The sequence below is a fragment of the Diadema antillarum genome, unplaced genomic scaffold (assembly GCF_040938485.1).
Source record: "Diadema antillarum isolate AM-2024a unplaced genomic scaffold, OU_Dant_1.0 seq00000091_RagTag, whole genome shotgun sequence".
NCBI lineage: Eukaryota > Metazoa > Echinodermata > Echinoidea > Diadematoida > Diadematidae > Diadema > Diadema antillarum.
Genome location: NW_027271181.1, coordinates 222,073 through 246,683, shown reverse-complemented (window position 1 = coordinate 246,683; position 24,611 = coordinate 222,073). Strand labels below are relative to the sequence as shown.

Sequence of the window (24,611 nt, the reverse complement as noted above, 5' to 3'; positions counted from 1 at the left end):
CTGTAACTTTATATTTACTGGACTACAGGGTGTACAAATAATGCAGAGATGTAGAACTTTTTATTTACTGAACTACAGGGTGTATCATTGGAGGTCTCCTTTTTTTTTAAAGGACAAGTTCACCTTCATAAACATAAGGATTGAGAGAATGTAGCAATATTAGTAGAACACATCATTGAAAGTTTGAGGAAAATCAGACAATCCGTTCAAAAGTTATGAATTTTTGAAGTTTTTTTTGCAGTAGCCGCTGGATGAGAAGACTACTGCATTGTATGAATAACTTAGATGTCACATGCGTACAACAATATAAGGAAAATATAAAGAGAATTTCACAAAATTCCATCTTTTGAAAAAAGAACACATTCCCCTGACTCGTTACCGATAAATGTTATGGGTAATATTATTCCCCCTGCCTTTAGAAAGAGGCAAGTCAATTGCTCTTTTATTATGCGAAAAAAGTGAAAATATGTTGAATTTTCTTTTATATTTTCTTTATACTGTTGTACGCATATGACTCACAAGCTGTAGTAGTCTCCTCATCCAGCGGTTCCAACACAAAAATTTTAAAAATTCATAACTTTTGCATCGATTGTCCAATTTTCCTCAAACTTTCACTGATGTGTTCAACTAATATTGTTGCATTTTCTCAATCCTTATGTTTATGAAGGTGAACTTGTCCTTTAATTAAAGAAAACAGTAAACTTTCACATTGCTCATCAATTTAAATTTGCATGAAAGGATGTTCTTCAAATCAAATTATCTGAAATGGACCTTGAGCACTTTGTTGAGTAGTTCCAGATACATGATGTTGAGTATTTTTGTTCTCACCATCCCTTCATTGTTGATCATCTGAAAGCACTTTTCTTGTCCACACCCTGCATTGGAACATTTTATGACCTTCATTAAAGTGTGAGAGAGGAGTGACATTCTTGCAATATTTGCTTTTATTTCAGGTGGATTTAAAAAAAAAGGACAATGGCTGCAAGTGGAAATTGTCATTGAGGCAAAACTGAATCCCAAATAGCATCTTGTAAAATGCCAAGGGTTATAATGTGCTGTTGTTGTTTTTATGTCTAAAAGGGGGCTGTAACACTTTCAAACAAAATTGAATCATCAAACCAGATTTTGAGAATGCGTTTAATTTCATTTGTTTGGCCAATTGCTCAGATTTGAAAAGATATGTCATCTAAATCTCCTATGACTTTGAGATGATTTGTCAAGATGTGAACAGCCACCAAGAGCTTACATAAATCATGCATTCTACATTTGTTGGTGTAGTGTATGGGTACTTGTAGACACCATCTATGGTGTCAGAATAGACTGGAAAAGGTACTGAATCACACCATTACCAAGTAGAACAAAAAATTCCCCTTCTTACCCAGACGGGTACTTGGGCAAGCGCCCAGTTCTTGTAACAGGCTAGGGCACACTTATTTCATTTGCCCAAAATTAGGCCCACTCACAAGAATGGTGACATGCTGTGGTATTTCACATGGTATTTCGTATATTTTTTTAATATACAAATGCAAATACACCACAAAATACCGTGGTATTTAGGGCAGTAATTCAAACTTCTCGCGAAATACCCATGTGAGATTTGTGTGTGAATTATGTTACAATATAGCACCACCCACTGTACAACAGTGAACATATTCACATGAACCGACACACTTCCTGTCCTCTCACTGGAGGAGATATGCACATAATACACAGAGACTCCAACCCAAAGCACCTTCTGATCTGGAGATTCTCCCGCCTGAAATCCCTAACAAACAGGAGACTCCGAGTTGATGTGTGCGAGGCGCGAAGTTCCTAGGGTTCTAGATGCTCTCTGGTGCTATCTAAGGCTTATTTTCTTCAACATACAATAGCAATAAGTAAGAAATCCTTTCCACCGGGAGACACAGAGCCAGGGCGGGAGAAATTAAATCTCAAGTGGGAGAACGGGAGATTTTGAAAAACTGGGTTTTCGGCGGGAGATTTCCCATCGAAAACAGGAGAGTTGGAGTCTCTGAATACAATTTGCTTACCTCTAGAGAGGTATATTTTCAGGCCAGAAACACCGTGGTATTTTGTGAATGAGAATGGTACAAACTGAAAGACTACTGTATCTATTACCTTGGTATTTCGCCAGTGAGAAAATGTAACAACAAATTACCATGATATTTACTGTAAAGCCAGAAACATTCGTGGCAACCAGCTTTCGTAAATGGGAACTGTCAGCCTTTTTCATGGCACAAAACTTTCGTGAATTGCCACTGGCTTTTGATGCATTGTGTAGACATGAACTTTTTTGCATGCATTTCACTTGCAGGAATCTTGGCTCCTCTTGAAATTTGCAAAAGTTTCATGCATGCGAAAATTTCTGGTTTTGCAGTAATTCCAATGTGAATGCGCCCCTAGTGAGCTCCAGTTGCCCCTGGCAAGCAGGCGAGTGGATTTATAACACCCTGCTGAATAAAAAGTGAGCAATGAGTTTTGAAGAAGAGATTTTACTGTGGACATGTAGAGTAATTTGTGCCATCTGTCTCAAAATGTGAAGGTTGGAACCAATCATGGTCAACATTAAACATTGCATTTGGAAAAAAACAAAACAAAAACAAAACTCTTAGTACAGCTCACAAGAATTGTGCTTCACTTGCTTCACTTAGATAATTTGTAACCATCCCAAATAAACATGCTATGTGTCAGCAAACATTGTTAGACTGCATATCAACAAGACATTTGTTGTGGCTTGTATCGTCAGCCAGATTTGATTGTGCAAGCTAATTAAGTTTCCACATGAGTGAAAATGTGGAGGTGTGCAATAAAAGTGACATTACTCCTCCTGTGTGTCTATCGGAACTAGAAAAGAGAAGTAGTGATGTATTATGCCTGGTGCTCATAATTTGTAGGCACAGGTGATCCTACATAATATTTTCTGTTCGTGAAAGTCTTAGGTACAGTAATTTAACATGGATAAAATCCTTTTTTTTTTCTTTTCTGCTCTCAGTAATACTGACAGGAAAACCAGTTTGAGTTTTTTCCCCTTGAAACTCTTGTTGCTTCTTTCTTTCTTTTGTTTTTTGGTAGGTAGTGTTCATGTTTTCGTTTTTCTTTTTTATAGGGGGGGGGGAGGAGGGGAGGCATGCAGTATACTTGACGGTTACAGCTCGTTATTCCGAAGGCTCTTCAGTCCGAAGATTCGTTATTCCGAAAGTTTGTTATTCCAAATTTCATTTTCGGATCAACAAATCTTTCGGAATAACGAATCTTCGGAATAACGCCACAAATGTTCGGATTAACAAACCCTTTTTCATTTTCAGATTAACGAACCACTAGGTATAAGGAATTTGTGTGTTTCGGATTAACGCTCCTTCGGAATAGCGAACCTTCGGAATAACAAACAGCACCCTACTTGACAACAGGTGCGGAACATGAACAAAAGTAACCACTTATGTATATACATGTATCTAACTTTTAACTCTGGTGCACAACAAATTGAGAAATGAGACCAAAAACTGTAATTTTTTCCACTAGCTGTTAGGTGAGCAAGCATGGGCATTGTTTATTTTCATCCTGAGAAAAAGAGGGATCACAGGGTTTTTTTAAAACTGCAAGTGGAGGGGGTGTTTATTTTCAGATTGTTCACATTTCATTGCAACTGATAGACAAATCACCCTACATCGACGTAAATAAGCACTGAATTAATCAGTGTTTTAGTAGTAGCCATGATAAAAAATCATGGGCGTACATACTCGAGCAGGAATCGAGTATGTACGCCCATACTGTATCATGGCTACTACTAAAACACTGATTAATTCAGTGCTTATTTACGTTGATGTAGGGCAATTTGTCAATCAGTTGCAATGAAAACATCTCGATGGAAGAATTTCATGAATTGAATGTTCACATTTCATTTGCATGGAAGTTTGCAATTACCCCACAGAGCTACATTTGACTTTTCTACACCATGCAAACCTCAACAGACTCTTCAAAGTTGTCTCTTTTGGCGTTAGACACAGTGCTAGCAATGCACTGCAATGTTTGTCTGCTGTTTACCAGAAAATCCTTTCATGGTCTTTAGACAGTCCGTCCATATCACTTCTGTTAATCTCGAAGGCTTTATGCGGGACTCAATCTAATCACGTACTTGCAATCATGAATCATAATTGGTAATCAGAGGCAAGAGCGAGGAGAAACTATCCAGCTATGATCCATTTTAATAACTGACTGGCGTGCATGCTACATTAAACTCCAAAGTGGCCATTTAGATCTTGCTGCGCAGCAATCAAACCGATCTCGGGTAGAGTGGGCACATTGTGAATGAGCAATGTACCATCCACTTCACTCTTGTGTTCCGCCGAAAGTATGTTAGGTCACGCTAATGTAGGCGTCGAGTAAAGCATGGGAAGAATGAGGAAGTGATATTTCCTCTGTGTTTAGTGTCTTGTGGTTTGAGAAACAGAGCGTTGTCAGGATAATTTTAAAGCTATGGGGAATCTGCCAAATGACAGTACTGCAACAGTTTTCTGCCAGTTCATGTTCATGTGAGGAATGAGACAAAAAGAAAATGTATGGGTCAGGTGAAAACAAAAAATGTTTTTTTACAATGTTTGCTAATCATTGAGCTGTCAATTTTGTGCATTGGGAAGACAAGGTAATAAACAAAACAACCTTACTAAAGGACATGATAAGGAAGAGTATCAAATGTAAATAGTGTATAGCATATTTCTATAAATTCTTGATTAGTGTATGGCCCAACAGCATTCATATGATGTACCAGCCTAGGTTTATTACTAGTACTCTGTAATTTGAAGGCAATCCCATGATTCAGAGAATATTTCAGGGAGTTTCTCACAAAATTCATCTTCACACCAGTGTTGCCAAACTTGCCACTGTGCAATGTCTGACCATCAGCACCCATTCCAATCCTACAGTCTTTCATTTAACCCTCTCTTTACCAGGGACTGTGGATGGTGTATACACTGCTTTGGGGTCTTTTGTGCCAATTGACACTCAAACCACACAAAGGGTTAAATTTGGCAACTTTTCCAGTTTCAAAAATCAGAGCTGTTGTCGCCTTTTTCTTTTCTTTTTTTTGTTCATACATTCCAAGTTTAAGCAGTGTTGTTAAATGCCTGCACCTCATTTTGAATGCTTGATCATCTTTGATATGAAAGGGCATAACTGCACTTCCCTTTCTAATGAAAGTGTCCGGAAGGAGTCCAGACTTTTGAACAGGAAGGTGTCGCATTATGATTGGACGAGTTTGAGTATGTGGAAAATGCTAGGACAAGGAGTGGATCAACTGAATCCCAGATTGTTTAATATACATCTTTTTGAAGATATTGGATTGACTTTTACTGGATCATGGATTTGTTTTATCATGGACCTATTTTTCCATGGTTTTATGAAGCTGCTACAGAAGTAAAGAATCCTTGTAAGGCAATTTTAACCACTGGACCGATGGCTGTAAGTCTCCTCCCAAGGACTAGCCAATTATGAAGATTAAGACCCGTGCCCAGGGCTGCAAATCACTGCTTCCAGGGGATTTGAACCAGGGACCTCTTGAGTGATGGTCTGCAGTCATATCCACTGAACTACAACAGCTTCTCAATCCAGAATAACATATCCTCCAATGTTTCTGTGAGCTGGAAGTATACAATGCAAACAGATCCCTCTAGATCGTGGAAACATTCCATATTAATTTGTATACAATGCTGCCAGAAGGGCTCTGAGTTTAGGCGTTCGATCCAGAGCCATTCGTGTAATATTCAAATGTGATAATCATGTTTGTCTTTCACCTTGTTTCATGCATGAGCAGCAAGCATTAGGGGTGTAACTGTATGATCTCTCTCTCCATGTGTAGTCCCATCTATGCATTTTTGTGTGTGAATTTCAGCTATTTTGATATTGTCCCATATTTACTGGCAGATGTATTTCCTCTTTACACTTGCTAATGCTGGTCTCATCTGTGGAATGAGGACACTGAAAATTTCATAACAATCGAGTAATCAGTAAGAGCTTAAATGATAATTTGTTCATATGTTGTGCATTTTTTTTTGTTGGACAAGTTAAGAAGACTCATGTCTAATTTCTACATAGTGAAAACCCACCTCAATATGTAATACAGTGAAATCAGCAGTGGTACCATGATGGTAATTGTAGTCACTATGGCAGCAGCATAAATTCTAAATAGCCAAGTAGCTGTCATTATGGAGGTTGCAATGTTTCTATTATGGTAAGAGAGCTACTATACATACAGCAGGGCCTTCGATCATTCATTTAAAAGCTCAGCTGTACGGTAGTTTTGGGAAGAAAATTGCAAGCCGTAAAGGCCGGATTGTTCAGCGCTAATGAAGAACATGTTTGCCGATTTTAATCTGAATGAGACGTTTTTGCAAGCTGGGCTGAAGCCACTGTCCTCCGTAGAGGCACCTAATTGCCAGCAGGCATCTTATTAAAAAAAAAAAAAAAAAAAAAATTAAGTCAAGATCGCTGTGATTATTGCTTTTCTCTACACGGTCAACCCAGGAGGGCCGTATTGATTGAATCAATATTTGTATGTGCTGTCAGCGCATGACAACACACACACCCACAGTGTACATTGTATGCTTAGGATAGGAAGGGGGTCCTGCCATATGATGTAAATTGTAAATTTATATATCAAACCGTGGGAAAATTTTATCAAATAAATTATCTTGTCCTATTAAGATTGACCACATTGGAGTTTTTAAATGCAATTTCAATTTGCCTATCTTGTAGAAATATTAGACAGAAGTGATTACAGTAGTTGAATGTGCACAAAATGAAGCAGATAAAGTAATTGCTAATTTGATGCAGGAGCATTTATTTCAACCTTGTATGTTTCCAGTTTAAGGATTGTATGAATTTATAAATTTAGTGATTTTAGAAAAAAAAAAAGAAAAAAAGAAAAAAAAGTTTTCATTCAGCCTCATGAAATACAAATTGTACTAGCAATGAATGATGAAAATGATGATTAATTGATAAGGTGTCAAACCACAGAAATGTGGTTTGTGGATCTCTATGGTTTAACAGAATGCAATCACAGGTTCTGCATGTGAACATATGATGCATATTTGTACCAGGGTCATAATTTCATGTTAGTGTGAATCAAAGGACTATACCATCAGATTTTTGTGCATCATAGTGACATTTCTGCTCAATTGAAGGATTCCAAGCGGCTCATTGAATCACTCATTTCATACCAAGTCCCTTAACCCGTTGAGGATGAGTCATGTGGTATACTCGGGCAGGTGTCTATGGTAAATGCGTGTTGTAGTAAAATCAAACCATCCTCAACAGGTTAATGATAGTCAGGATGAATAGTCACAGTAGTGGCTTCCTTGTCTTCGTGACATTTTTAAAATATTTATTCTCCTATTGTGAGTCATTTTTCCTTTTGTATGCAACATTTTATTTGTTGATGTTGATGAGGTGCAGGTAATGTTGTGAGTAACCATACCATCCCCTCTAGTTATAGAGGCAAAACACTTTGTCCCTTGGATAGGACATATAATTGAGGTCCCATGTGTAAGATAGTCACAACTCATCTCACTTCATTCTTTCATTGCAAAGAGCAGGGTGTTTAACCCGGTGAAGTGGTTCCACCTCACATCCAACTGGACCCCATGGAAGACCAGCTTAGCATAGCTGAATATGGGCTATCCAGCCATCTTTTCAGATGGAAATGAAACAAACAAACAAACAAACAAACAAACAAACAAACAAACAAACTCAGTCTTACTTCTTGTATGATGAGACAGTGACAGCAATTGTTACATTTTCCTCTTCATCTTCGGAAGTATGCAGCATTGTAGTTATCCATCTATCTGTTTATTTATCAACCTATCTAACCATTGCTCACACTATTTCTCTAGCTATATTTGAAAGCAGAGAGATAGGAGAAAATAGGGATAAGAAAATTCATGATAAATAGATGAATAGAGAGAGAAAAAAAGAGGAAGTAATTTACATGATATTTTGCTCACGTGAGACTGCATCAGCGTGTGTTTTTATCTCTTTGTGTTTTTCTCATTTATTCTATTCAGGTTCTGGATCACTCATCAAACCAGAAACATTTGTCCTCTCAAGCACAAAGTAAGTTTTTCCCTAAACCAGCAAACTTCATCCTCCTTCAGTTACAGATGATGATGATAGTAATGATGATGATGATGATGATGATGATGATGATGATGATGATGATGATAACAATAATAGCAATGATCAGGACATTATTCATAATAATCATAATGACAACAACAAAATTAATAAAGATAATAATAATGGTAATAATGATATTAATAATCATAATCATAATCATGATGATGATGATAATAATAATAATAATAATAATAATAATAATAATAATAATAATAATAATAATAATAATAATATCAATATTAATATTAATAATCATAATACTCATAAACATAACAATAATAATAATAATAATTACAGTCATGACATACATAATTCAAATGAAATAACATTGTTAAGATGAGTTTTAAACAGGTTTAAGCGCATTAACTGTAGCGGCTCGCGGATATGCAAACAGAGGGAGATTATTCCACAAATTGGGAGCGACATACATGAACGGATAAACAGCTACTGTGTTTATTCAAGGAGTTATCACAATTATTTGATAACTCCTTGGTCTATTCAGCACAGTATGCATGCATGGAGACTAAACATAGGCCAGGCATTCAGTACTTTTGACTTGCATTGTGTAATGTGTTTTTCTATAGATACATGACGATCTAAATAATCTAACCCACAGTCGACCTCCACTATATCACCAGAATTCATGTTATTGTGACTGTTGTTAGCATTGTAGAAGTCAATCAAATAAGTGCTGTCATCACCGTACTCATTTTCAGTATCACCAAAGTCATCATTGTTGTCATTTTGCTTTTTAACTACCATCATTTCTGTAATACTCTCGCTTTTGTTTACTAGCACTACCAGTGTCACACGGTTATACTCAACCACTCATCCACTCTTGGTTTTCCTTGCCACTATGCATTGAGGAGTTTCGTTCTCCACCACAAGGCAATATTAAGAAACAATAATAATAGAAAAATAGACATATGATCATGTGGCCCTGGGTAATAGCAGTCGGGGAAACCAAGGTTGAGTGTAGACAGTGTGTGTTGCTCAATCGTCTGTAGCTGTTTGATGTACTGTTTGCAAATCATAGCATGGCTGGTATTAAATTATTCATGGACAACAACAATAACAAATAAGATAGACAACAACAAGAACAACAAGAAAACCTCATAAAGGCCAACAGCCTGTGTTGATTCAGCCCTGTATTCTGAAACTTTGAATTTGTTGATATGAGATTTTATTGTATTGTGATTGAAATTTGAAAATGCATCAGAGTGTACCTTCCTTTAATAATGTGTGTAGATTTTGATTTGAGGTTGCTGGGTCCCTTTTGCATTTCTTTCCAAATATGCATGTGACTATTGCTGGAACCAACCTGAAAGAATATCTAATGAATCAAGTAAGAGTTGTGAGTCGTTGGTGCAAATGGTTCGTTAATTACTGAATCAATATTAAGGTCGTCATCTTCCCCTTTGGTCAAACAACTACTCCTATATAAAAAGGGAAATAAAAAAAGGTAGCAGTTTGGAGATTAATGCATGCCCATATGATGCAGTAGCACATTTAATTCATGTGTGACATTGGTTCACCGAAGAAATATTGTCTGCGAATAATGTATATTATATTTCACACTACTTCTTGGCATATGAAGTATGGGTATTTGTGCATTCAGTTGTTCCGATCAGTTTGAACACATATGCCTTAGTGAAACATCTATTTAGAGAAGTATCATACACTAGTAAGCCACTGGGTTAAATGCTACAAATAATCTCATTGCATTTTTTAATAGCAGTAGTCCAGTTTCCACGCATATTTTTGCTGCTTTTATGGCAGAGTTAAAGAGATTAACAGCAACACACGGTCGCCTATCTGCTCAGGCAGGGTTGTGAAGCGTCAGACATTTTGGCGCAATTTACACATTATGGTGCAGAAATATACCTGTGATCTTTGTTCACCTAGGTTGCTGTTGGTTTTGGTTTTTTTTTTTGTTCTTTTACCCTATTTCTGCTTTCCTTTTCTTTTTTTCAGTGGCACAGATTACGTGAAAGGCATCGTGACTCTGGTTGGAGATATGCTATGCAAAGCTGTAAGTAGCAATAGCGTGTTATTCAAACTTTACGTGACAGCCTTAATTGTGTTAGGCTGTTCAGCGTATATTTGCATTGGTCTCGAGACAAGAATATCACACACATGATCTCTTGGTCCAGTTACCAAGGCAACCGTCTCCATCTGCCCACAGGAGACCATTTGAGATGCTTTACCATTGTCAAATTATCATAACTTTAAAAAAAAAGATTAAATCATATTCAGTTCAGATTTCTCTCTTAATGAGGGCAGATCAAGGAGTTCCGTAAAGGGGAGGCGCCTTTAAATATAAAGGGGGTGCGTGCCTCCCCATTTTTGTTTCTTTTTTTTTAAAGAAAGAAATAAAGAGGTGGCGCGTGTGCCCACTGCACCCCCCTCTGAATCGGCCACTGTTTATTCTGTTTCTCTTTCTGAAGAGTACTTTATCTTTGGGCGGTTGGGGTAGGTAGAATGCCTCCTCAGGAGATTGAAAACTTATTATCCACAATCTTCCACATAAAGTTGCTTCAAAGCCCATGGGTGACATCCTGTAGTATTACAATGGTTGTATTGTTGTGATATAAAATTTCATGTGACCTTCTTTCCGTAAGAGAAGAAGTTACATGCTGTGAGCTTCATTTTCACTGCCTGTTTAAAAAAAAAAAAATAAATAAAAAAAGCTGATCTAGGTTATTTCTTGTCTGTTTGACTAATCTTCTTCATCTCATATCCCCATCCCCCATCGCATCCCTCATCCTCCATCCCTTATCCGCCATACTCCATACTCCACATCCTCTGTCCCATCCCATATATCCCACCCCCATCCACCACCCCCTTTCCCACCCCTCCACCTCCCCCATCGACCATTCCCTATCCCCATCCATCCCCACCCTATCCCCACCCTATCCCCACCCCTATCCCTCATCCGCTATCCCCCAACCCTGTCCCTCTCATCCCCCCACCCCCATCCCCTTCTCCCAATCCATCTCCCAATCCCTATCCCCCATCGCTATCCCTCATCCCTCACCCCTCACCCCTATCCTTCATCCCCCATCCCCACCACCCCCAATCCCAATCCCCATCCCCATCTCCCATTCCCAATCCCCCTTTCACCATTCCCCATCCCCATCCCCATCCCCATCCCCACCCCTATCCCTCATCCGCTATCTCCCAATCCTATCCCTCTTATCCCCCCACCCCATCCCCTTCTCCCAATCCATCTCCCAATCCCTATCCCCCACCCCTATCCCTCATCCCTCACCCCTATCCTTCATCCCCCATCCCCACCACCCCAATCCCAATCCCCATCCCCATCTCCCATTCCCAATCCCCCTTCCACCATCCTCCATCCTCCATTCCCCTTCCCATCTGTCAGCCCCATTTCCCATCCCTTGTCACCCATTCCCATCCCCCCCCCCTTTCATTTTTTTTTTCTGGAGGCGCACACAGTCAGTTATTAGTTATTGTATCACTGTATCACATGTATATTTTTTTTCTTCTTTTATTACTATTATTTTGGTTTTGCATTGTCCTAATGTTATTGAGTTTTCTAGTCTTCTTGTATGAATAGCATCAGTGCACTTAAAAACAGCAGTAAAAGCCCCATATAAATGCAATAATGTTATCATGATGATGATGATTATTATTATGCTCTTCCCAGGACCTGACTTTGAAGCCACACAGAAACACCAACCAGCTTGTGAAGACGTACATACGAGATGACATGCCGTGGAGACTGCAACAGGTTTGAATAAGAATACAAAGAAGCTGTCATTGTTTCCCGACTTATATTGGCAAACATGTCAGAGACTCCAACCCCAAGCGCCTTCTGATCGGGAGATTCTCCCACCTGAAACCCCTAGCAACCTGGAGACTCCAATTTGATGTGCGCGTGAAGCGCACAGTACGTACCACGTACGCACCAAAGATTATAAAAGCTCACGGAGGTACCGTGTTGATCCCGTATGAACATACCCACACTCTGTGCATGTGTTTTATGATCTATAGTTTATTGTATGAATGTACAATGTTGTATCTGGAGGGCGTATGTAGAACACCTAGCTCGCTCTTCGATCACAGCGTTGACGCTCGACCTTGGATCCCCTTAGATATATATAAAAATTAATTCCAGGTTTTAAAAAGGTGTTTGGGCGGGAGAAAGATATTTTCAAGCAGGAGAAAATACATCTTAAGCAGGAGGAAGCACAGGGCCAGGGCAGGAGAAATTAAATTTCAAGTGGGAAAATGGGAGATTTTGTGAAAATGGGCTTTCAGTGGGAGATCTCTCATCGAAAGCGGGAGAGTTGGAGTCTCTGGCATGTTTATCTGTGGGAGAGATTTGGGTGTGGTGTTTTGCTTTGTCAGGTTTTTTTTTTCCCAGTTGTGTGCACTGCATGAGTTCCGGGCTGATGATTGTGCTATTTTTGAAGCAAGCATTTTCCAACAAACATTGTTTGCATAGAGAACAGTTCATATTTGCTTTCTACTTAGTGATCAATGACAAGTACACAAAGCAATGTTAAAGCATAGTTCTGTCAGGTGTAACCTTGTGAACAAGTATGGTAAACTGTAGCATTTCTTTTTTCTTTTCTTTTTTTCTTTTCTCTATTTTCCCAGCAAAATGATTGAATTGGTTCTGGTTGTTTGATATCAATGATACATAAAAGTGGGAATGCCATTGTATTATTCAATGCTTCAGCTGCAAAACCTCACATGTCACGTATGGATTTGAACACCTTTGACAAAATGTCCTCATGAAAATATATTTCCTTGAAAAGCTGCTCCAGCTTTTTTTTTTCTTTTTCTTTTTCTTTTTTTGTCCAATGCAAATCTCAAGTACTTTGTGTGTGTATGAAGGATGTAATACAGTTAAAGGTGTTGAAATACTGATGCTGATGTATACTGTAAGCTGTTGAGAGAATGTAACATGAATGTGCATTAGTTTAATGTGCATAATCACACTTCTTCACTCCTACTAAAAAGTGCAAAGGAAAGGGGATTCCTATATCAGCCCCAGAAAGCATGTTGATCACATTTTGTTATCATTTCCAGTCCATTACTTGTGCAAATCCAACCCAAGGTTATAGGGGAAGTCTACCCTTTAGAAAAAAAAAAGAAAGTTTGTCAAATAGAACCGGAAAACGAGAGAAACAGGGCAGGGAAAGTTTGACCAAATTCTAATCAAATATATGAGAGTAATGGCATTTTTAATTTGTGACCAAGCACACAGAAATTGGCAATGCCAAGATACAGCATGTGAACAAACATTCTATTTGCCCTGTACAGAGATGATAGAATCAATATTTCTTCCTGTTTTATAGATGATGGAATGTATTTTATTCATGAAGGGGTTATGTAGGAAAACATTTGAAATTGTATTAGGAATACATGTACGATGGGAAATTTATTTGATAGGACTTATTTCATACTATAGCACAAATGGGGGTGAGCTTGTGTGTGACATCACAGAATTGCTAATTGCTAAATGATAAGTTTGTATCATTTCTGATGTGCTCCATAAATGGCTACGTCCCCTGCCCAGGTACAAGATGTCGGTAACCACATCTACTCCACTCTAGAAGTCATCAACGCCAAGGACGTCGACTACGAATTCCAGTCGGCAGAGGAAGTCATCAAGGTAGTCGACAGGGAGATCAAGTCTCTACCAATGCCCAGCATGCCACTTGAAAGTTTTTAACCCTTTGACACCTGTACATATGTACAGGTGTATTGTACCACCCTTCTCAAATATCAGTAAACTGCCCATCCCAGCTACCCAAGGGTATGCATGGGGTGTGAGTGGTTAAAAAAAAAAGTGCACTAAATGCTCCTTTGCCTGGCTCACATCATCCCAGTATTACCCAGCTCTGCAAGTTTATCCAATATCAGGACAGATACAAGATTACCCGTACGTGGAGGGGGGAGGGGGGGGGGGGGGGGGGGGGGGTGGGGGGGGGGGAGGGGGAGAGAGGGAGAGAGAGAGAGAATGGGGGAGAGAGAGGGGAGTTGGCCCTAAGGATGGCTTGCTTTCAAGTTCATTTGAATTGTTCATGTGATTATATTTCCTTGGGGTGTACAAGCCAAGAAATAATAGGAAATCATTGCTTTGATTTTGTAATGACAGTTTTTAGCAGCATACTTCATGAGTTCTTGTTTTCTCTTTGTTTTGTATGTGTGTTTGTTTGTTAGGAGTATAGGGGGATGAGGAGGGGGAGATGCAGGTTACTGCCCAGTATTAAAGGGCAGGCTTTATCATTACAGCCAGTAACACAATTGGAAAATTTGCTTGTTTCTGTGCTTCTTTTCTTTCCTTCCCCCCCCCCCTTTTTTTTTGTGGGGGGGGGGGGGTCTTTATTGTCACTGTAAAGTAGGTAGTTTTCATTAGTAGTAGTATGCATAATTACATCCTTGTTGATTGAATATCTGGTAACACATTGGTTCCTTAACAAATGCCAAGCCTAGAATAATAACATCCTTCCTGATGCAAAAACAAGTAAAAAAAAACAAAAAGCACACATACAAAACAAATGAGTGCTCTTCAAAGCTCTCTTTATTCAGTTGATAAAGTTTTGATGCAGATATTAGAGAGGATTTTCTTTGATTGTGATAAGACTGGGTCATTGTGTAACCATGTGTTGTCAGTAAATGGGTTCATTTCTTCAAACATATTTAAACATGTGTAAGTTTTTTTTTTTTTAGTTGAATAAAGGCCTCTATCTGCAGCCATATGTGAGATTTTGAAGAATCATACTCTGCATTAATACCATTTTTCTTTTGCATATCACTTTCTTGTTGCCTTTCCAGCTGATGAACGAGGTTCTAAGTCAGCTCAAGAGGGCACGGCAAAGGTTTCTGAACCCAGTAACGCCGACCCTGCAAGAACTCTACCACAGTCGATACACGGTGAGAAAACATTTTTCCAGAGCTGCCCAAGTCTCCCTGATTCTTCAGGGGTCTGCTTTTAATGAAAGTCTTATGAGAGACATTTCACTCGTAAGAGACACTTATGGGAGACTTCATGAACTGGATTTGGAAGTCTCATATAGCTACATATGAGCAACTTTGACCATTCTGAGATTTATGTAAAGACTTTTATCTGATGACTTCATGACATGGACCCCTGGGGGGCGTTTCATCAATGAGTTCGTCGGAGGTTTTCACCGACAAATTTGCTATCAGCCAATCAGACGCAAGGATTTCAGTAGCTTTTAACAGTTGTCAGTGTAAATCACTGACAAAAAGTTTCATGAAACGGTCCCCTGGAGTCTTCCTGAAAAGTCGTCGGCCTCATGCCAAAAGGGCCTTAATAGTGTACAAAGTCTATGGTATTAAGGCCCTTTTGGCATAAGGCCGACGAAGTATGGTATCTCGTCATGTCTGGACAAGAGATACCGTATAGAAATTGTCTTGACTGCTGTGTGACACACCAGTATCTCACTGACTTCACCTTTAGAGTGCTGTTGGCACCACTTCCGCACCAAGTATAAAATGTGAGGGCTGCAGAAGTGTGGAGATTTCAACCCATTTTGTACTTTTTGATACCAGCACAAACATGATAGCAGGAGCAAATAGTTTGTTTACCAGATGCCAACCACACCACAGTCAAAACTGTATATAGTGATAGTACAAGTGAAACATAAAAAGTGACCTCTGTGGACACTCTGAAAAGGTTAGTGGGCAGCCTGACTATATATCGGGTCTCGAGCAATTACCCCCTGGGCAATTACCCCGGACCCTTCCCCTGGCCGTAATCCTAATCCTAAACCGGAACTTAATCCTAACCCTAACCCAAACTCCTAACCCTAAACCTAACTCTAACCCTAATCATAACTCTAACCTTACAACTAACCAGTATTTAGCTGGAGGGGGTAATTGCCCTGATCCAGACTATATCACATAGTATATTGTCTGTCCCTGCGTTCTCATTGGACCCCACGTTACAGAGACAGTCACAAGAGATCTTGTCTTTTGTACGACTGACCGTCCACACTGCTACCTCGACTGTCCCTGAGCTGCGGGGGCAATTGAGGCTTTGTGATGAGCTCTGCCACTTGAAACCAGACATTGTGCGTGAGAACACATTTGATGAATACAGCTTGACGCTATCAATTACGCCCCAAAGTCACTGTCCCCTCTCAGTTCTGTCCCTGGACCTAACTTCGCGGGGATGAGGGGACAAGTCCCAGTGGGCTTTTACATTATGGTGAAGAAGTAGGAGAAATTTCCACAGCGCGGGACTCTTCTCCACGTTGCAGGGACCAATGTGAATTTGGGATATAATGGATGTCATGTGCATGTCCAGCTTACACATGTCATGAATGCAACAAAATCATACGATATTACTGTCACATCGCAAAAATTGATGAAAAGTTGTTGTTGTTGTTTTTACATTAGTTTTTTGTTTCTCTCTCTTGGTTAAATAACTTGGCTAAGAAACAAAAAATAAAGAAGTGTTACGTGAGATGTAGAAACATAGGCGAGCTGAGTAGTATGCAGACGGAATTGGAAAAGAAATCTGAATCAAACAAGTAATAAGAAACGTGAGGAATGTCAAATGTTTCTCATGTTCTCCTTGCAAAGCCTATGTTTTTTTTTGTCGTTATCAACCTGCATTTAAGATATTGGCGTAAATGACTCCCTGGAGAACTTAAAGGAGGCAAATAAGTTTAACTGTCTCTTATTGCATTTAAGGAATTGAGGGTGTTCTATTTGTATTGAGATACATCCTCAAAGTGATCAGGTACTTGCAAAATTGCAAAATGGTTTGATTGATACATAGTGAATTTCCTCTAGGACGTCAGACTTCAGCATAAGTCAGACGCACCAACTCATATAATGAGAGTCCCATATGAACTGTATTGTAGTACTGATGGATATGATACATGTGACTCACATTCAACAACATTTAATTGTGGGAAATTGTTCTCGGCGGCGAAGAAAACATCTCAGCCAGTGCACCAATCCAAGAATATATTATAGCACAGTTCAGTCAAAGGGTTTGATATATTATAGGAGATGAACGTGCATCAAATGACCACAGATGGGGAATGCTTGGATATGTTCACCGCTTTCACTTTCCTTCTGAGGTTTCTGGGTCTCATTTCAGTTCAAGAACCATAATGCCTCACAAATGAGAATCACTTTCCGTGAAAGTTACACCCAGCGAGACCACATTCTATGGACATGACACTGCTCAACGAGCCTTTGCTGGTAGTTTCTTCTTCTTGATATTACAAAAAGAGATTTGGGTGAAAACCTGATAAGTTTGCTCGGCTAGGTTCCGGAGTATACTGACAAAAAGAGTTGACATCACCACCTCATGTACATCACTAAAGGGAAGCAAGGACTGTCCTTTTATAATTATTTGTGATTTGGCGCTCTTTCTTTTCTTCCTCCTTTTTTTACTACTCATTATCATGCCTTTATAAGGTAGATTTAAAGGGAAGGTAAACCCAAAGAACAATGTGGATTGAGTGAAAGCAGCAACATTAGTAGAACACATCAGTGAAAGTTTGAGGAAAATCGGATAATCGATGCAAAAGTTATGAATTTTTAAAGTTTTGGTGTTGGAACCGCTGGATGAGGAGACTACTAGAGGATATGACGTATGAGTGGACAACAATACAAAGAAAATATAAAGGAAATTCAACAAAAATTCACTTTTCTAGAATTATGAAAGAGCAATGGACCAACCGCTTTCAGAAAGCAGGGGGAATAATTGCTACCCTTAACATATGTCAATATCAAGTTGATGGAATTTGTAATTGTCCCCGCCGAACGAGTTCGAGCAGGGGACTATGAAACGGGCTCCGTACGTGTGTGTGTCCGTGTGTCCGTCCGTGTGTCCGTCCGTCCGTCCGTCTGTCCGTCCGTCCGTGTGTCCGTGTGTGCGTCCGTGTGTGATCAAAATCTTCAATTTGCTACTTCTCTGTCATTTATGAGCCAATTTTGATTCTGTTTGCTTTATATGATAGCACTACATGGGAGCTTTGAAACTTCTACACAGAATTTCAGTCGTGACCTTTGACCTTGACCTTTGACCTATATTGTACATTTTGCTACAAAATGCTACTCCTTCGCCATTTCTAACCCGATTTCGATTCCGTTTGCTTTATGTGATGGCACTAGGTGAGGGCTTCAAAACTTCTACACAGAATTTTGACCTTTGACTTCTTTGACCTTTGACCTTGATTTTTGACCTGTATTGTACATTTTGCTACAAAATGCTACTCCTTCGCCATTTCTAACCCGATTTCGATTCCGTTTGCTTTATGTGATGGCACTAGGTGAGGGCTTCAAAACTTCTACACAGAATTTTGACCTTTGACTTCTTTGACCTTTGACCTTGATTTTTTGACCTATATTGTACATTTTGCTACAAAATGCTACTCCTTTGCCATTTCTAACCCGATTTCGATTCCGTTTGCTTTATGTGATGGCACTAGGTGAGGGCTTCAAAACTTCTACACAGAATTTTGACCTTTGACTTCTTTGACCTTTGACCTTGATTTTTGACCTATATTGTACATTTTGCTACGAAATGCTACTCCTTCGCCATTTTTAACCCGATTTCGATTCCGTTTGCTTTATATGATGGCACTAGTTGAGGGCTTCAAAACTTCTACACAGAATTTTGACCTTTGACTTCTTTGACCTTTGACCTTGATTTTTGACCTATATTGTGCATTTTGCTACAGAATGCTACTCCTTCGCCATTTCTAACCTGATTTCGATTCCGTTTGCTTTATGTGATAGCACTAGGTGAGGGCTTCAAAACTTCAACACAGAATTTTGACCTTTGTCTTCTTTGACCTTTGACCTTGATTTTTGACCTATATTGTACATTGGCTACAAAATGCTACTCCTTCGCCATTTCTAACCCAATTTCGATTCCATTTGCTTTATGTGATGGCACTAGGTGAGGGCTTCAAAACTTCTACACAGAATTTTGACCTTTGACTTCTTTGACCTTTGACCTTGATTTTTTACCTATATTGCACATTTTGTTACAAAATGCTACTTCCGGCGGGGACATATGTTACGCACCGCGTAATTTCTACTTTTCCTTGTTTTCATGAAAAATGGATTTTTGCAGAATTTTCTTTATATTTTCTTGGTATTGTTGTCCACTCATACGTCATAACCTCTAGTAGTCTCCTCATCCAGCAGTTCCAACGTCAAAACTTTAAAAATTCATAACTTTTGCATCGATTGTCCGATTTTCTTCAAACTTTCACTGATGCGTTCTACTAATGCTGCTGCTTTCACTCAATCCACATTGCTCTTGGGGTTTACCTTCCCTTTAACAAAAACTCTGGAAATCATTGGAGCTCTTTGTCATTCATGTATAATTGTTTGCCGCTGCAGATAGAATCATCTTTCCATCATTAAATTGGCGCCCATGAATTTACCTACGTATCCTATATTGGAAGATTATATGAAACTGCTAAATGCATGAAATCTGCACAAAATCAGAGAAAAATTCAAAGAATAAACATTTAGCAGTTTTCATAGCACTGTTCACTTTTGCATCAAAAGTGTGTATAAGTCTTGCAAAGATTTCATATGTTACTTTCTAACATTGTTTGCTTCTGCCAAACATTATCTGAAATGCTGAATGTAGCAGTAGAGAAGCTTTTCAAAACTGAAATAATTATATATTAACATCAATAGCTTAAATGAAAGAGAATGTTTTTTGTTACACAACTTTATGAAGCCATAAAATTGATATTGAAATAAAATTATAATGAAAAGATACAGCATCCAATCAACTAAAATCATATATAATCACTGGGACTAATTGGTTTAGAGCTCCTGTCTGTTACTTTGTAGGAGCAAAGAAAGTAATAAGGAAGCATCAAGCTTAGCTTAATTCAAGGTAATGCATATGCCATTCATTTAATAGCGAGTCTTATTTTTCATGAATTTGGACTTCCCGACAATTTTGCAAGTGATTAGAGTTGCGATCTTAGACTAATGAATGGAGAAATGTAACCATACATATCACATTTGTACAGGGATCAGTGTTGATATGTTTGCATTTTGTAAAAATTTGTGAATAACACCAGACTCACAAAATTTTTGAAAATAAAAACTCAGCAATATATATGCCATTTATAGTATATGAGACCTCAAATCATCTTAACTCAATTTAATTTCTTTTTGTGTTTAAAGTAGGAACAAACAGATGCATTGCTGATGCTGTTCTGATGCTGTTAGCATAACTTCTTGAGAATTTGTTCCAAGATACTGTAGTTTTTGAAAGATTTGCTGCAGCAAATAGACCAATTACCCTATGTAGTCTGCTGTAGTAGCATATTGTCGCTGGGGCGACAAGACCTCGTATCTACAAAATGTTTAATGTTCAGGAGATCAAAAAAACATGGCAGCCAAAGCATTGTATCCAATGGGGTAGACATTCCTATGACATGCCGTGGTGGCTTCATCTTTTGGGTAAGACATCTAGGATTTGGACAGGACGTCACTTAACTGATTATCTGACCATTAATCCAAAAAAGTCATTTTCGCCAAATTTGCAGATACAAGGTGTTGTCACCCCAGCGACGATATATCTCTGTTCCTGATATCATGTAGGAAAGAAAAACATGGTCACCGCCCAGTGGCAAATTTTATGACAGCTCAAAGTGATTGATGGACTATTTTCCTGTAAACACTGAGTTTACAATGTCATGCGAAAGTTGATACATACTCTTGAGCAAACCGTAATCGCACATAAAAGGTACCAGCATTTTTTTCTTCCCCACATCACAAACAAATCACAGCTAAACGTTGGTGTCATGTTTCCCGCAAATTAACAAGGCTTTACTGGTACTCACTACTTTCATCGGCTCATGTATGTACGTTTCTGGCATTGCCAAGGATCATTTTTACGGTGCCGATAGCATCATGCTGTCAGCAATCCATCAAATTCACTGGACAGAGGAGCTGGTATTAAGCAAAAAATGCAGCACAAATATCTATATGATGACAATTCTTATTTGCATGCAAGAATGTAACCCCTCCCCCCCCCCCCCCCCCAAAAAAAAAAAAAAGGGGGGGGGGAGAAAATCCTCAGTATTCATTTTGTATAAATTTCAGAAGAAGTTTCTACAAATTTTTGAAGTTCTGCTAAGTGACATATGTACAGCCAGAGGCATTGTGCTACAATCACATTTTTAGTTGTATGATGAAATTGAAACATATTTTTCATCAAATACAATGTACTGTAGTTTCAAATAGCTAAAATTCCATGTATAATGTCCAAGCAGTTTTTACAGTGATACAGCCTGGACTTATTATCTAGTTTTGTTTTGTTTGTTTGTTTGTTTGTTTGTTTGTTTAATTTGTTTGTTTTGTGTGTGTGTGTGTATCATTCTGATGTGAACGACACCTATTCATGAATTAACTTTTATCTAATGTATTATGTGAATATGATGTCTCTTTCACCATGAATAGCCTGTTTTTGGTTTGTAAGGCAAAGGAGAGAATATTGAGAGCAACTTGAATATATCCCTCGTTTAAAATTCCTACAATTCTTTTTTAGATGAAAGCTATGAGCAGTCAGCTCACTCAATCCAGCAAAATCACCGCAAAGATTGCTTTGAAATGTTTCGCATGTTTGTCTCTGCAGAAATCCTTAACCCCTCCACTGCCACACGAGAGCATGGTGAACTTTTACATCCAGGGAACCAAGCTGGTGCTGCACACATACTACCTACATCCAGCTGCCCCACAAAAGGCTCACCACCACCAGGTAATAGCGAGCGGAAGTTGAGCGTGCTGTGTGCAAAATTTGCTTCTGCCCATGAACAACCAGAGAAATGTCCCATCCTGGGGAAAACGAGTACGGTAATTGGCCAAAATAGCGTTCGGTCCCGATGCTGGGCAGGATTGAGCCAGCCAGCCTGCCAGCCAATCAGCCATCGTAACCCCACGCCTCTGTCCTAACAGGAAAGCGAAACTGCTCAGATATGGGGACGGGAGTCCGAGTGCGGGAACTGTCGCAGCAGATTGCTTCCGTGCACTCTCGGTCTTCCCATCGTGTAGCAAAAACTCCCTAATAGTAAGCTTTAGATCTGCGACATGAACGCTAAGACGATGTTAAAGGGTTGGTATAGTTTTGGTTGCGATGAGGGATTCAGATTTTCACTTTTTGCGAGATGATTTGAAACAACGTATAAGATATTAAAGAGCCTACAATTCTTAGAGGAATTCGAAGTTTGTTTGATAAGAATATGTTTTTGAAATGGCTGAGATATACAAAAACACAGTAAAGCAAGGAGTTCCTAAAAGAAGGTGGGTCCCACCTTTCATTATGACCTCTTTGTTCTAAGACATCTGAGCCATTTCAAAACAATTTTTTTTTCAAAGAAAGCCTTTATATTCCCTTTAGAATTGCATGCTCTTTAATATTTCATAAGAGGTTTCTCATTATCCCACAAAAATGTTGGAAACATGAAGCCCCATCTCAACCAAAACTATAATACCCCTTTGATAAGGCAAAAAATGGTGTCTGCACATGCGCGAGACAGCTGTTTCCAATGTGAAGGAATTTGAATTCATTAACCAATGCAATGATAATCATTAGGCGTTTTCACATCAGCCCGATGTTTAGAAATAGCGGGCTATTTGATAATGTGAACACAAATTAGCGTGCTAATTGTATCGCTCTGATAGAGAAAATTTCTCGAGTCCAACCCGGGAAATTTCTGAAATAGCGGGATAACATAGCAAACTAGCGCGCTATTTGATAATGTGAAATCGCCTCAAGACATTAGAGCGATGCATCCCATCATGCCTAGCGTGTGTGACCCGAAAGCGTGCGCTCTACTGGTATACCCGACACTGTTTGCGCATGCTCAGCTGTCGAATTAGCTCAAAAAAATTTCGGGCTAATTCTCTTTGGGCTGATGTGAATAGGAAATGAAATGGCTCGCTAATTTGCGATCGCGAAAAATATCTCGAGCTTGGATTTTTATTGGGCTGATGTGAAAACGCCTATTGTGCGTGTTTACAAATATGAAGTCACATGGAAAAAAAGCAAGGATAATAGAAAGATTAAACGAGAACTTACCAGTTTGAAGTTTGATCTTTATTTTATGAGGGAGTTGGAGAAAGAATTCACAGTGAGAGCCCGCTCAATGCGCGCGCAGTCATACTTCGTAGCAACAAGATGTGACTTCTGTCAGAGTGGAAAGATTGAGAACTTACTTGAAGTTGATCTATACATTTTGTAATAGTATTCATGCCATGGGAAGGGAGAGGAGGGACTGTGAATTCTTTCTCCAACTCCCTCATAAAATAAAGATCAAACTTCAAACTGGTAAGTTCTCGTTTAATCTTTCTATTTTATTTCGTGAGTTTATGCAAGAACTCACAGTGAGATTTTGTAGCACAGAAGTCACATTTGTTCCAACTGAACAACTCAGGCATGCACAATGGCAAGCAAAATGTAAGCTCAAATTACCTGGGTCTGAGGTCATTACTTCCTCACAATGAGCTGTGACAGGCACTGTCCCTCTTCTTGTAGAGGTTTGTCGTAGAATTTACGGAATGTTTGTTCTTTTGACCAGCCTGCTTTTGCGATGATCAGAGGAATAGGTGCATCCGCCCTGTTTGCTGCTGAGCTAGATGCTGCTCAGGTTGAATGTGCGCTGAACATTGTGGTGTCGATGCCAGCGCCAGTCATGATTTCTTTGATCCATCGAGAAATTGTCTGTGCCGTTACTCTCTTGAAAGGTTTGCGAAAACTAATGAAGAGATGACTTTCCTCTCCTCGGATCTCTTTGGTTCTCCGAAGGTAGGCCTTAATGTATGTAACTACACACAAACGTCTGTCTGGGGGGTACGCTTTCAAAAGTACGTCCAATCCAAAATTCCCAGGCCTAGACTGCTTAAGATGTTCATTAACTTTGAATGACACCATAGATTGTTTGAGAATCATGCTGTCTAGATTCAGGCAATGCAAAGTCTGTACCCTCTGGGTGGATATCAAGGCCAGTAACATGCACAGCTTCATCGTTAATTGCTTCAAACTAAGCGAGTTAGCGGGAGCTAGACTTCTCAAATATCTAAAAACAATATTCACGTCCCAAATTTCCGAATACCGCGGCCTTGGGGGCCTGAGCTGGAACACACCTCTCATAAAACGAGAGAGAAGCGGATGAGTGCTGACAGTAAATTGTTCATCCTCTAACACTAGAAAGGTAGCAAGCTCACTCCGTGCTGAGTTAATAGCTGAATAGCTCAAGTTCTCTTCATAAAACATGTGCGTAAAAAACTCCAAAACAAAATTAATCTTGGCATGAAGGTGACTTTCCTTCTTAAGTGTACAAAACTTTCTCCATTTCCTTATATATGTACAATACTGTCTTTGGGTTGATGCCCTCCAAGATGCTGCCAAGATGTCCACCGTTCTGCTGCTCATGCCAGAGTTC

The 24,611-nt window shown here is 39.2% G+C and overlaps 1 protein-coding gene across 1 annotated transcript in view; it reads left to right on the top strand.

Annotated features, from left to right (window-relative positions):
* LOC139726602 (protein rogdi homolog) overlaps window positions 1-24,611 on the top strand; it is a 50,172-nt gene that overhangs the window by 17,674 nt on the left and 7,887 nt on the right. Inside the window, exons 4-9 of the mRNA XM_071637592.1 lie at window positions 8,055-8,103; window positions 10,141-10,198; window positions 11,837-11,920; window positions 13,718-13,813; window positions 14,980-15,078; window positions 21,806-21,928. Of these exons, the coding sequence (XP_071493693.1) occupies window positions 8,055-8,103; window positions 10,141-10,198; window positions 11,837-11,920; window positions 13,718-13,813; window positions 14,980-15,078; window positions 21,806-21,928 (509 nt within the window). The remainder of the gene's footprint in view (window positions 1-8,054; window positions 8,104-10,140; window positions 10,199-11,836; window positions 11,921-13,717; window positions 13,814-14,979; window positions 15,079-21,805; window positions 21,929-24,611) is intronic.